General features: G+C 36.7%; 1 protein-coding gene across 1 annotated transcript; it reads left to right on the top strand.

Annotated features, from left to right (window-relative positions):
- Positions 1–6,307: 6,307 nt before the first annotated feature.
- Positions 6,308–9,994, top strand: LOC128204722 (pre-mRNA-splicing factor 38B-like). Its single transcript, XM_052906125.1, has 2 exons — positions 6,308–6,313; positions 9,455–9,994. Exons 1-2 carry the CDS (start codon positions 6,308–6,310, stop codon positions 9,992–9,994), a joined length of 546 nt encoding a protein of 181 aa, XP_052762085.1.
- Positions 9,995–15,154: the final 5,160 nt, after the last annotated feature.

The following is a 15,154-nucleotide window of genomic DNA, read 5'->3' as shown; positions in this document are numbered from 1 at the left end:
AAGGGACAACTTCACTAGAAAACAGAGCTGACAAAAAGTGTTAAATTATGCTCTATCTGAGATGATATCAATATTTACTGCATATTGATATGTATTGTCTAGCGGAAAGCAATCTGTAACTATATTATATGATAGTTTTACAAGATATGTTTCATTAACCAGATAAAGGAAAGATGACGGATGTCTTGAGATTTATTTTTGAAATATGCTTTGTACCAAACTTTTATGTTGGCGTTTATTTTCATTCATTTTATTATCAACGTTAAAATGTCAGTAGCTATCTGAGAAAGGATTTAACAGACACTGCATGTTTGTGTAATTAGCATTCTCAATATTTCAGATATAATCCGTTTGCAATTTGTTATTTGTAAATTATGAAATGGTTATTATTACTAGGCAGGCCCGTCATGTTCCATTCTCAAACAATCGAACACATTGTATCTTTCCATGAATAACTTTTTGTTAGTCGGATGTTTTGAGATATTATATTCCTGATATTATAATACAATTTAAGTAATTCTCTTTTAATGAACTTGTTACAAGTGAACTTGAGCTTCGGAAGAATGTATACGTTTTGATTTTTTTCTGAAACACTAAACAAAACACTTTTCAACACTCTTTTCATAAGAAGTTTTCCTCATAGCTGGTTTGCTTTCTGACAAATGATTTGTTCAATGGTTGGTGCATTGTATTAAACAAATTATCAGGGAAAGTTTTGCAACCTAGCTCTACATATCTCCTAAATTTAAAAGCCCTAATGTATGGTACGAATATCCTTCTTCCTATACTTTAAACTATTATTTATAATTATTTACCTACGATCCGAGCTTCCGGTTAGAAGAGGACCATTGCAAATGGCACATAAGCTGCAAAAAGGGGACTGCCAATATAACGATGCCCAAAGTTCCAAGTGTATATACAATGATTAATGATAGGTTCGTGGGGTATGTTAGAGGTTTGAAGGTCTTACTTGACCACATGACCTACGCTGTATCATGAGGAATTGAGAAGCCTACCCTAACCCTTTAATGTTGTATAAGGCAAAGTGAACAATGTAGTTCCCATGCATTGAGTGGCAGCGATGATTGGAAATTAAACGTCACACAACTCATCCGAGCGATGAAGAGAAGAATACGTAGACTATCGTCCTATCTGATCCGATGACAATTAGAGCCGAACGATGTGATCTTGATAAGAATGACCATCTGTATTGAGCGCTTGTGGTTTTATATTGCCGTGACATTGCTGTTCCTCGCACTTGACCGTTGACTAGATCATCTCTTTAAAACCGGAAATCTAAGGATGTTATTTAAGTTAACACTAAGGATATATACCGCAAAGAAATAATAACAAAATTCTACCCGAACCTGGAGATTTAGTCAAAGTTACTCTAAAATTAATTTAGCATTACACTACTAGTCCAGTTACTGGTAATAAATAAATCAGGCTTAGTATTTTAATGTTTGTTTAATTTCTCATAAAAAAGGAAGTGTGTCGTTATTTTACCAATGTACAGTTTTATACGACGACGATGGGAATATTTTCAGAAATCACAGTAAACCGAAAAGTACAACCAATTATACAACGATCTGGGTAACATTAATTTCAATAACCGGAACCATTCTCAGATCTGCTTCATTATCCAACACTAGACATCACATACATTAATGGGAAAATGTACGCAGAGAGAACACTTATATTCAATTTAAAGGATGATAGAAAACATAACACTTAAGCTACATTGTATGAAAATCGTCCTTAAAACAACAACAATAACACACACGCACGCACACCCCTCCCCCTCCCCCAACACACACACAGACACGCACCCCCTCCCCCATCACACATACACACACGCACGCAACCCTCCCCCTCCCCAACACACACACACACACACACGCGCACACGCACACGCACACGTACACGCACACACACACACACACACACACGCAAGCACCCCCGTCCCCCTCCCCCAACACACACACACACACACACACACACACACACACACACACACACACACACACACACACACACACACACACACACGCACGCACCCCCTCCCCCTCCCCCAACACACACACACACGCACCCCCTCCCCCTCCCCCAACACACGCACGCACGCACGCACGCACGCACGCACGCACGCACGCACGCACGCACGCACGCACGCACGCACGCACGCACGCACGCACGCACGCACGCACACACACACACACACTGTCGTAATTAGCTTTTTCAAACTGAAACTTTCAATCAATAACAAATAACATATTTGAACTTACAGTTATGTTCTTTATCTTAATTAAACTACTGGCAAAAATAGAAAAGGATAAAACAAACCGCGGTTTATATGTTATATGTATATTTACATGTAATGTCATCTTTTCCTTGATATTCTGATTTACAAAGTATTAATGATAACATACATGCCATGATTTTCTGGTATTGATTAGGTCAGGACCGGCTGAAGGTATTCATGGACAACACAAGGAAAGCATTTTATATAAATTAATGACATTTGCGTATGAAGTATGCGGTTCACAAACTTATGCATATTGTAATAATAATATCTGTCATGTGTTCCCGTTCCGGATAGAAAAATCCGACCCGAGGGCACCTGCGTTGCCAGTTGCCAGGCTACACAGCGTGCCCGAGGGTCGGATATTTCTATCCGGAACGGACACACATGATAGATATTTTTTCTAGCATACCTTAAATAACATTTTTTGTGAAGAAAAAACATAAGAAAGCGCGTTTTTGTACATTTCACCAAAAAGCGCGTGCGATGATGTTTACTGACGTCATGACGCGCAGTAATTTGTATTCACTGCATACGTCAATAAGTTCCTTCGCTATCACGTCTTTTAAGGGTTATTTTGTTTTGTTTTTAAGGAATATTTTTGTAAAGTTAATGTTAATGGAACTCATCTATTAAAATCGCATAACTATGGTTACATTTAGTGTTTAATAATAGAAATTGAAAGTATTACGTCACAGCGCGTGACTCATCTGGCATGGGGGGATGCCAGATGGAGTTTTCCAGCACGGCTGAAATCACCGGAAATGCCTATCGGTGTGCTAGAATAATTAGTAAAGTTTACGTATAGCGGCCAGCCCCTCTCAACGCACGGACTGTGCCTTTTTCGAGACGAGTATTCAAAGAGTATAAATGGGGATTTGATTCCACACAGCTTTCAACTGGAATCATTTGCAGTGATTTGAATTTGCTTTTCCCTGATTGGCAAGAAACAATAATTTGTAACGATACGATCGGAAGGGTCTGTGAAAGCGTTAATCGTATAATACTGATAATGTGAGCATGCAGTCGAGTGATTTAATGTGGACGTTAAGAAATACAACACGAAATATCAAAAGTTTATCGACTTGTCCACTGATTTAAGGGATATGTTGACTTGTAATTTGTCGCCGAATAAATACGGTTAAACGAGTTATGATCACTTCATATAGTATGGATTCTACATGGTGTGGTCGGATACAATATGGTCGACATGTCCCGGTAACCAGTGAACATGTCGACATTCTTTTGAAAAGATGTCGTGGTATAGCTCGTTACGTCGACATGTCCCGGTAACCAGTGAACATGTCGACATTCTTTTGAAAAGATGTCGTGGTATAGCTCGTTACGTCGACATGTCCCGGTAACCTGTGAACATGTCGACATTCTTTTGAAAAGATGTCGTGGTATAGCTCGTTTATGTCGACATGATACAAATGATTCAATCGGTAGTTCAATCTTGTTTTTAAAACGTTATTGGTTTCATGAATATATTCACTCAATTATGTGTAATTTTGAAAGAGAAGAAATAACTCAAATTTTGGAAACCTTATCTACGTTGTATTCCCCTTTTCCATGAACAGTTCAGGGTCGGGATACATAAAACATCTTAAGCCAATTCAGACCTTAACCTGGTTTCTTAAAATAATCGTAGTGAAATTGAAAAATATAATATAATAGAAAAGCTTATTTGGATTTAAATATACAGTTCATCATCCATCAACATGATCATACATATAAACAATAGTCAATGTATCATTTAGTATTACATTAAAAATACATTACATACATATCAAATATATATATATACTATTGCTAAGGAGAAAATGCATCAAAAATAGCACCAAAGGAAAAATCATACTTGTATCAATTATTACAAATATTATAATTTACAAACATAAATTAAACTTTTTACGTCTTCTTTTTTTGAAACATAAATGCCACAAAACACATCATTGAGTTAAATTAGTACGTAGCGAAAGCTTAACCACTAGGCCACGAAGAAGGTCATTTAACAATAATAACAATATACATGAAAACTATTGATCTTGTTATTGCTTTTAGTATGCCAGACGGTCCCGTAAAATATAAATTAAGATTAAAAAAGTGTTAATTTATTATTTTTTAAATGTATTATTGCCATAAGTGTTTCAATTTTTACGTTTTAAGTGATTTCAAGTGGTTGATCTTTTCCCGCGTTATTGTGACGTCATTTGAAAATATGTTTCCGGTTACAGTCGGGTCGTTCTATTTACAGAATGGGTAGGAAAGGATTACTGAAAGGTTTTCTTAAATGAAATGAATTATTTTCTTAACAATTCTTGAATGAAATAATGAACTATTGGTGTGAATATAAGGAATGAATTGCGGGTTTGATGTCATTATCGGGGATATGAACGCAATTGGGCTGGTCAAAGTACACGTGGAGTCCTTCGCCACACAAAATGACCAGCCCAACTGCGTTCATACCCCGATAATGACATCAACCCTGTAATTCATTCCTTAAATAAGTTTCTCATTACATGTGTTTATCAACTCCTATTTTTAATCATGTTAAGTATTTCAACCTAGTACTAAGGTAAATACCGTTTGGTTTAACAAGTATTCATTTTCAGAATATAATAACTTTAAAACAGATATAACAGCAAGTAGACAGACAATGTGATAGTCAATATATGTAGGTATGAGATAGCAAGACTTAGTCCTACTAGCAAATAAGTACACATTTACAGAATTGAGACGTATTATCTCTTCTGTATATCATAAGAAGAATTACCATGTGTTGTGAAATACCAGAATTGACATAGCTTGCGTATAACGTTAATATATTTAATACAAATGCACAATAAATTTTACTAGGTATACAGTATCACAAAGTTCACAGCATTTTAGATTCCTGTCATTGCGAATTCTTCCATATCGCCAAGTTTCAATTCAGTCTAAGACTGTTACAGGAAATCCTCATGTGTGTCAATAATTTTAACAATTGATGAGCAATATTACTATTATTATAAGTAAAATCTAGTATTCAAAGATTATCTTAATTTCCTCATACACATGTTATACTGAAATTGGCATTATAGTATGACTTCATTTTTGTACACTTATAACAAGCATATAGTCTAATTCATTCGTTTATTTATTAGTGAGGAATATAATAATCATAATATGTTTTGCTAAAGAAAGGTAGTTGTACTCAGTGTTTTAACATTGGATTACAATATGAATATTCGATAAAATAAATCAAAGTAAATTTAATAACGTGTTATATAGATATTATTCCATAATTATGACCACTAATATATTTAACTTAAGACAAGTGTTTAAGTAAGGAATTAACTTAAGACATTTAATGAACACCGGCCCTGAAGAAAGATTCAACGCTTTTCTTTTGAATAACTGCGAGCCCTGTATTTAGTTCAAGGTATATTTATTTAATCACTTATTTTTAGTTTCTATGCCAATCACACTCGTTTTTATGGGCGATTTATTATCAGTCTAGAAACATCTTCGCTGCCCCAATATTTCAAACTAAAATAAAAATGACACAATGAGGTGCCTTTTTATTGTACAACTAGAACTTTATATCCCTGTAGTATTGAAAAGGTTTAAATGCAAAAAAAACTGCCTTTGAACATATATCACTGTTATCACTGATACCACCTTGTGCATTATCGGTGAAAGTCTTTAGTTCCTAAACTCATACACTCTTAAAGTCATACACTCATGAAGTACGTCAAGAGGAAAAACTTCACTGCGTTACACAAACATAAGCCTAACCTGAACTTAAAACTTAAAAACAGCAAAACCACAAAATGATACAGGTATCACTGTTGATAGGCATTCTGGAATATCACCAATGGAATTCTTGGTAAGAATCAGGGCTGGCAAAACCAGCTATATAATGCGCTCTCCGAGATGATAGCATTAGTTACTGCTTAAATGTATGCAATGTGTCGCGGGACAAAAAAAAACAACAAATCATGTGTTTCCGGCCCGGCTTGAGATATGCCGGTGAGCGAGAAACAGTTCAAAACAATATAATGTAAACTTGATACTAGATTTACGGGGGATCTGATTACTATTAGGCAAATGACAGATGCCGGGCTTTCTTTCGCTTATTGTTTCGTATCAAATAAGCTTTCGACTGGGCCTATATGATAATGTCGGGATTTTACGCTGCTACCTTCAACCAGATACAATTATAAAGGAATGATTATTGCTATTTTGTAGGGTACTTTCCCATTAGTATGTATTGTTTTAGGCAGGTGGGTCTAAGAGTCTTCCTTCTAATTTAATCATACGTTAATTTGCTAATTTCTTACGAATTTATTATTAGCTTTAAACTTTGCTTCAAAAATATTGAACTGTAATATAATTAATGTTAGTAGGTAAGGTTAAACAATCGGTAGATTAAACACGGCGTTGTTATCTGTATATGTACTGTATTGTATTCCCGTTTCTTGTGTAAGTACGTCATCCTAAGATCATTGTTTTATTTTTATTTTTTTAAATAATATCTTATAAATATACAATGCTAACTGGCAATAACCTGTTTTTTTTCAGAAATTCCAATACATTGATATTATTCAGCAATCACTTATTTCCATTGGTAATAGTTTTGTACCTAACCAAAGCTTTTATGACAACAATACGTTCGTCATTACAAAGCGAATCCTCAGCTTTGAATCATTTTTCAACCACTATTGAAAAAAAATGATTGAAACATTCGTCTTAAATAAGTACCGACACAAAAATGTTAATATTAAACAACAACAACAACAACAACAACAACAACAACAACAATAACAACAACACCAACAACACCACCAACAACATACAACTATATAAATACATGTTCTTGTCACTGATACAAAAGTACAGAAATAATTGCAATTTTACCTGATTTTTGTTTGCCTTACTTCAAAAATTCACAAATTATTTATAAGAAATTATAAGAACGTCTGAATCTGTGTGTTATCTCCTTTGCATATCAATAAATTATCCCTTGAAGACATTGTAGTTAGAACAAGATAAAAATACACTTATTGGGTCTAGGTCTTTTAATATAATTCTATTTGAGATAATGACTGGTTTATTACAAATTCTCACCACATTCGAAACGATTTTTACAGGTAAAGCGTTGATTTGATATCCCCGCCTGATAATCTGATAAGGCAATGTATTTGAAATCAAAATTAACTGCTAGGGAAATATTCCAGCCGAAAAATACAGTATCGCAACATAATGATGGACCGCTATGTACGGTCGATTTAAGATATTAGCTGTTTTACAACTATATGGGATATAAGAATAGCGGCGTGAAGTTAGCGGCCTAGCGGCCTAGCGGCCTTGCGGCGTGAAGTTAGCGGCCTAGCGGCCTAGCGGCGTGAAGTTAGCGGCCTAGCGGCCTTATATGGTATCTTATTTCAAAGTATGAATATATGCTTTTTCTTCTTAAACAATGATAACTTAACTGTTTTTGAGCACAAAATATCAATTTCAAGCGATTTTCAACAATTTTTTCAAAAAAGTTAATCAAACATTTTTCTATTTTATAGCATGCAAACATGTCTGCTCTGCTAACAAAATGATATGTTTGCTGTTAATATGCACCAATCATCAGTCTGAAGCGATTTTCAACATTTTTTCCAAGTAGTCGATCAAGCGATCTAGCGGCCTAGCGGCGTGAAGTTAGCGGCCTAGCGGCCTAGCGGCCTTATATGGTATCGTATGCTTTTTCTTCTTAAACAATGATAAATTAACTGTCATCAGTCTGAAGCGATTTTCAACATTTTTTCCAAGAAGTCGATCAAGCGATCTAGCGGCCTAGCGGCCTAGCGGCGTGAAGTTAGCGGCCTAGCGGCCTAATATGGTATCGTATGCTTTTTCTTCTTAAACAATGATAAATTAACTGTCATCAGTCTGAAGCGATTTTCAACATTTTTCCAAGAAGTCGATCAAGCGATCTAGCGGCCTAGCGGCCAAGCGGCGTGAAGTTAGCGGCCAAGCGGCCTAGCGGCCTAATATGGTATCTTATTTCAAAGTATGAATATATGCTTTTTCTTCTTAAACAATGATAAATTAACTGTTTTTGAGCACAAAATATCAATTTCAAGCGATTTTCAAAAAAAAAAATCTAAAAAGTTTATCAAATATTTTTCTATTTTATAGCATGAAAATCGCTTGAAATTGATATTTTGTGCTCAAAAACAGTTAATTTATCATTGTTTAAGAAGAAAAAGCATATATTTATACTTTGAAATAAGATACCATATAAGGCCACTAGGCCGCTAGGCCGCTTGACCGCTAACTTCACGCCGCTTGGCCGCTAGGCCGCTAACTTCACGCCGCTAGGCCGCTAGGCCGCTCACTTCACGCCGCTAGGCCGCTAGGCCACAAGGCCACTAACTTTACGTGCCGCTAGGCCGCTAGGCCGTTAACTTCACGTACATATAAAATGTATAGTATAGCCTGCGGATTTGTTCCAGTAGCCATATTGTTGACCCAACGTGAACGAGTTTCAATCGAATAAAATATGTCATCAAAGCAAACATTGTAAATAAGTTTCATGAAGATTGGAGTGGATATATTGTCTCAGTTTGTTCTTAAAATATCCTCTAAGGTTTGACCCAATGACCTAGTTTTTGACACCATGTGACCAACTTTAAAAAACTTCTATGATAACATCAAGGGGAAGCATTCTAATAACAGTTTGAACAAAGCCTGAACAATCAATAGTTGATTCCGGACAAAGTTTTTGTTTTCAAATGTTTGATCTACTGACATAATGTTTGACCACATGCGACCCAGTAAATTTGTCCAAGAGTTTATCAAGGAAAACATTCTGATCAAATTTGATGAATATGGTGTGGAATGTATTTTCATAATTCTGTTCCATTTTGTTTCTATGATTTGATCTTGACAATGTGACCTTGCTTTTGAACCCATATGACCCTATTATACAAGCGGTCGGATTTTATCAAGGGAGACGTTCTGACAAAATTGAAACATTATCTTTCAAATGAATATCAAGATATAGTTACGGGCAAAAAAGGGACACACGGTGAGACGAATGAAAGGAAGGAACGACGCACGGACAGACGGAAAACGACAAAATTATATATAATAATAATACCATTTATATGTCACGAGTTGAAGAGAGAAGACAGCGGAAGCGCGACAGAGAACACAGCGGAACACGCCACAGAGAACACAACAGATCACGCGACAGAAAACACATCGGAACACGCGACAGAAAACAAAACGGAACACGCGACAAATAACACAACGAAACAAGCGACAGAGAACAGCGGAACACGCGACAGAAAACACAGCGGAACATGCGACAGAAAACAAAGTGTAACAGGCGACAGAGAACACAGCGGAACACGCGACAGAAAACAGCGGAACACGCGACAGAAAACACAGCGGAACATGCGACAGAAAACAAAGTGTAACAGGCGACAGAGAACACAGCGGAACACGCGACAGAAAACACAGCGGAACACGCGACAGATAACAAAGTGTAACAAGCGACAGAGAACACAGCGGAACACGCGACAGAAAACACAGCGGAACACGCGACAGATAACAAAGTGTGACAAGCGACAGAGAACACAGCGGAACACGCGACAGAAAACACAGCGGAACACGCGACAGAAAACACAACGGAATATGCGACAGAATTCATAACGGAGCACCCAAAAGGTAACACAACGGAAAATATAACGGAAAACATAAAGTACGCGAACAACGTGAACATTAATAATGAAATCAAAAAATATTTTGAGTTCCGCCCTGGAACGGTCACGGAAGAAACAATGCCACTAGAAGATACTTACCCCAATCTTTTCCAATATGTATCAGTTAGATCTTAAAGTCTCGTTACTCCGGTTAATACTTATATATTAATGCATTTGCAGTGGCATCACTCTACCGTGTATATCGAGTATAAGTCAATTCACGTGTTTTGTCTAATGCAATGTTTGATGTAGCATTTCCTGTTTTATATGTTCTTTTAAGTTCAGTGTCAATTCATTCTTGCAACACAGTCATACTTTACTTCTTCACACGAATTGCATATTAAAAATGCTTCAGCCCTTGGCCAAATAACGATGAAATTCGGACTCGCAATCTTTGACTCATCTCAAAGTGTTCATATTAATTAAAAGTATTTCGATCTCAAATACATCCGTATCAAGTTATCATGCAATAGACAGAAAAATCGATTATGATTTTTCGATAACAACACACTTGTTGTTCAAACACTGTACCAGGTGCACTAGTCAGAGCGCAACATTGCGTATTGATTGCCAATGTTTAAGTGATGTACCAGATGTTAAGTAGTATTTTGATATCTTATCGTTGTTCCGTTTCCTGATATCTGATTGACTTCATTTAATTTGTGGCGGTAAAAATGCGTACACCGTAGTTCAGTTTATATATTCATCCACTGCATGTTTAAAATTGTCTTAATTTTGAAACGGTCTTTAATGCTTATGAACGCTTTAGCTACTAAGTGCCCATTTTATGCCAATACATCGTCGTTGCTTTCATCCGTTACATGTCATACATACCGTGGGGCCTGATACAATCTTGTTTATATGAATATGCATGAGGCAGGGGAGACATCTCCTCATCCAATGAAAGCACATTATTCAATAAAATACTCATCAATTACCAATATTGTCTCCAAAATGTTGCTGGTTTAAATTTGTAAAGATAAGGCTGACCAAATTCAACTCGAGCTTTCGACATAATACATGTACTTTTTAACGGGAAAACATTGGTATGAGTGTCTGCTGTGAATACGTGGGGGTTTGATCTCCAAAGAGGTTTCATTGCAGAACCAATGGATCTGCCTCATTACGAGATGTTCCTAGCCAAATCGCCCATTATACAATACGAAGCATAGCGCAGAAATGGCGCGGGTATCCGACGATGATGTTTATACGATCAGTTTAAATAGATTCCACAAAAACAACTCATTAAACAAACCATAATATATTTTCTTGTCGGGATTGCCCGGTTCCGTTTTCCAATACAAAATAAACACACGTTAACAGCTCGAAAAATAATTATTTCGTCCGAATTAAACGGTAGGCGATTCTTAATCCTATTATTTTTTAAATTACCTGATATGTATTGACTTGAAACATCAACCTAATGATCAAATACTTTACACATATTGCAAATAATGCCTATTTAATGTGAACAAGTAACTTAAAGCATGATGATCATAGAACATTCATGGTTGGTGCGGGGATGGAAGAAGATAATCCGGCCATCTGGAATAGTTGAGCAGTGTTTTGATTATTTTCAGTGTTGCCATATGCTGTTTAGCTTTCATGCCAGAGCGTAAATAAACTTGTATTAATCTGTAAGCTACTGCGAATTTATCATCACTACATCAACCACTACAAGACAGTGCAAACTGTAGGGATGGATATTTTTTTCAAGCCATCCTTTCTTTTTGAGCAGCTCACATTGAACAATAGATGTGAACTTAACAAAATAGATTATATAAACAACCATATATAACGAAGAACAATTAATAGCAAAAACGGTCCAGACTTACCCGATAAGCCACTTCATTTTTTATTTTCCTTCGTCGCGAAATGAAATAACATCCTGAAGCATTTTCACATTGTTATAAACAAGAGTCTTATCGATGTATCACGTTATACGGTCTTGTGAATTAAACCTTTAATAACATCATTTACATTTGAAAGGGAAAATGTTCATAATACCATTATAATAGCACGTAATCACATTCAACTCATATGCATATGCACGTGCGCTCGTGTCTCCTGCCTCTTGCAGTGTCCGGTCATCTTGTTATCGTATACATGATGTTTTGGTTGTCAGTAAAGTATACATACATATGTTATATTAGCCTATGTTCTGTCCTTTTCTACGGAACACTTATTGTTTTTACATATAGGTATCATATAAACAGTTTAAGTAGTGTTGATATAAATATTACAGGTAAGTACATTCAAAAGTGAAATAAATAAACTATACAACAGGTATCTTATTTTGCTTACCGTTTCATAAATACTAGTAAACACAGCAGCACGTATAACAAACAGATCGCATTTCCAGAGGCATTAGCCAACATTGCCAACATTGTTATCATGCAATTGTCTGTGACCACACAGTACATAGAACAGTGCGAGAACAGTGAAATTAAATTTAAGGGTTCAGCAAAACAGACCACGTCGAAATCTATTTTAATCAAGTTATGACATCCTATAATATATATACGAAATATGACAGCGACATAAATTATAAGTTGATTTGTCTAGATGTTTCGAAGGACTCTTCGTTATCGCTTTTGAAAGTGATATAGAAACACGCTAAGGTGAAAAAAGAAAAAGAACCACAGTCCGATTTATTTAGTCTAAGGTTGAAAACAAATTGGAAATTGTAAAATTACCTGATGTTTTTCCCTTTACTCCAAATATTCCCAAATGAATGATCTGAAGCTGTGTTTTTTCATCTTCTTCACGCATCAGGACATTATTTCTACAAGATTCCTGAGGTAAAAGAAATTGATAAAAAGGCAATATATACTTGTTATTTTTCCTTCCCTTTTATTGGAGATAATGAATGATTTATTGAATATAATCACCATTAAATGGCTGGAATGAAGGCATAACTTCTAAAAACATGTTACATTTGATGATTATCGATGTCTGAACAACTTCCCATCTCAAAATCATGCCGGCAAAGTTTGATGGAAATCACACAAGGGAGGTTTCTATAAACTGTGAACATATGTCATGCTGTATCAGTTTGCTGTCCACATATGTCATGCTGTATGTATCAGTTTGCTGTCCACATATGTCATGCTGTATCAGTTTGCTGTCCACATATGTCGTGCTGTATCAGTTTGCTGTCCACATATGCCATGCTGTATCAGTTTGCTGTCCACATATGTCATGCTGTATGTATAAGTTTGCTGTCCACATATGTCATGCTGTATGTATCAGTTTGCTGTCCACATATGTCATGCTGTATCAGTTTGCTGTCCACATATGTCGTGCTGTATCAGTTTGCTGTCCACATATGTCATGCTGTATCAGTTTGCTGTTCACATATGTCATGCTGTATCAGTTTGCTGTCCACATATGTCATGCTGTATGCATAGGTTTGCTGTTCACATATGTCATGCTGTATCAGTTTGCTGTCCACATATGTCATGCTGTATCAGTTTGCTGTCCACATATGTCATGCTGTATCAGTTTGCTGTCCACATATGCCATGCTGTATCAGTTTGCTGTCCACATATGCCATGCTGTATCAGTTTGCTGTCCACATATGTCATGCTGTATGTATCAGTTTGCTGTCCACATATGTCATGCTGTATCAGTTTGCTGTCCACATATGCCATGCTGTATCAGTTTGCTGTCCACATATGCCATGCTGTATCAGTTTGCTGTCCACATATGTCATGCTGTATGTATCAGTTTGCTGTCCACATATGCCATGCTGTATCAGTTTGCTGTCCACATATGCCATGCTGTATCAGTTTGCTGTCCACATATGTCATGCTGTATCAGTTTGCTGTCCACATATGTCGTGCTGTATCAGTTTGCTGTCCACATATGTCATGCTGTATGTATACGTTTGCTGTCCACATATGTCATGCTGTATCAGTTTGCTGTCCACATATGCCATGCTGTATCAGTTTGCTGTCCACATATGCCATGCTGTATCAGTTTGCTGTCCACATATGTCATGCTGTATCAGTTTGCTTTCCACATATGTCGTGCTGTATGTATAAGTTTGTTGTCCACATATGTCATGCTGTATCAGTTTTCTGTCCACATATGCCATGCTGTATCAGTTTGCTGTCCACATATGCCATGCTGTATCAGTTTGCTGTCCACATATGCCATGCTGTATCAGTTTGCTGTCCACATATGTCATGCTGTATCAGTTTGCTGTCCACATATGTCATGCTGTATTATCAGTTTGCTGTCCACATATGCCATGCTGTATCAGTTTGCTGTCCACATATGTCATGCTGTATCAGTTTGCTTTCCACATATGTCGTGCTGTATGTATCAGTTTGCTGTCCACATATGTCATGCTGTATCAGTTTGCTGTCCACATATGTCATGCTGTATCAGTTTGCTGTCCACATATGTCATGCTGTATCAGTTTGCTGTCCACATATGTCATGCTGTATCAGTTTGCTGTCCACATATGCCATGCTGTATCAGTTTGCTGTCCACATATGTCATGCGGTATGTATCAGTTTGCTGTCCACATATGTCATGCTGTATCAGTTTGCTGTCCACATATGTCATGCTGTATCAGTTTGCTGTCCACATATGTCATGCTGTATCAGTTTGCTGTCCACATATGTCATGCTGTATCAGTTTGTTGTCCACATATGTCATGCTGTATCAGTTTGCTGTCCACATATGTCATGCTGTATCAGTTTGCTGTCCACATATGTCATGCGGTATGTATCAGTTTGCTGTCCACATATGTCATGCTGTATCAGTTTGCTGTCCACATATGTCATGCTGTATCAGTTTGCTGTCCACATATGTCATGCTGTATCAGTTTGCTGTCCACATATGTCATGCTGTATCAGTTTGTTGTCCACATATGTCATGCTGTATCAGTTTGCTGTCCACATATGTCATGCTGTATCAGTTTGCTGTCCACATATGTCATGCTGTATCAGTTTGTTGTCCACATATGTCATGCTGTATCAGTTCGCAAATTTGCAAACTTGTACACATGATTACTGTCATTCATACAGTATACAAATATATCCAGGGTTTTGTTAGCGCATGTTCGGGTGCGGCTACAATCCATTTATTTTTCCAATAA

This window comes from Mya arenaria, chromosome 10 (genome assembly GCF_026914265.1).
Source record: "Mya arenaria isolate MELC-2E11 chromosome 10, ASM2691426v1".
Taxonomy (NCBI): domain Eukaryota; kingdom Metazoa; phylum Mollusca; class Bivalvia; order Myida; family Myidae; genus Mya; species Mya arenaria.
Note: the sequence above shows the minus strand (reverse complement) of the source record. Positions and strands in the feature narration are given on the sequence as shown.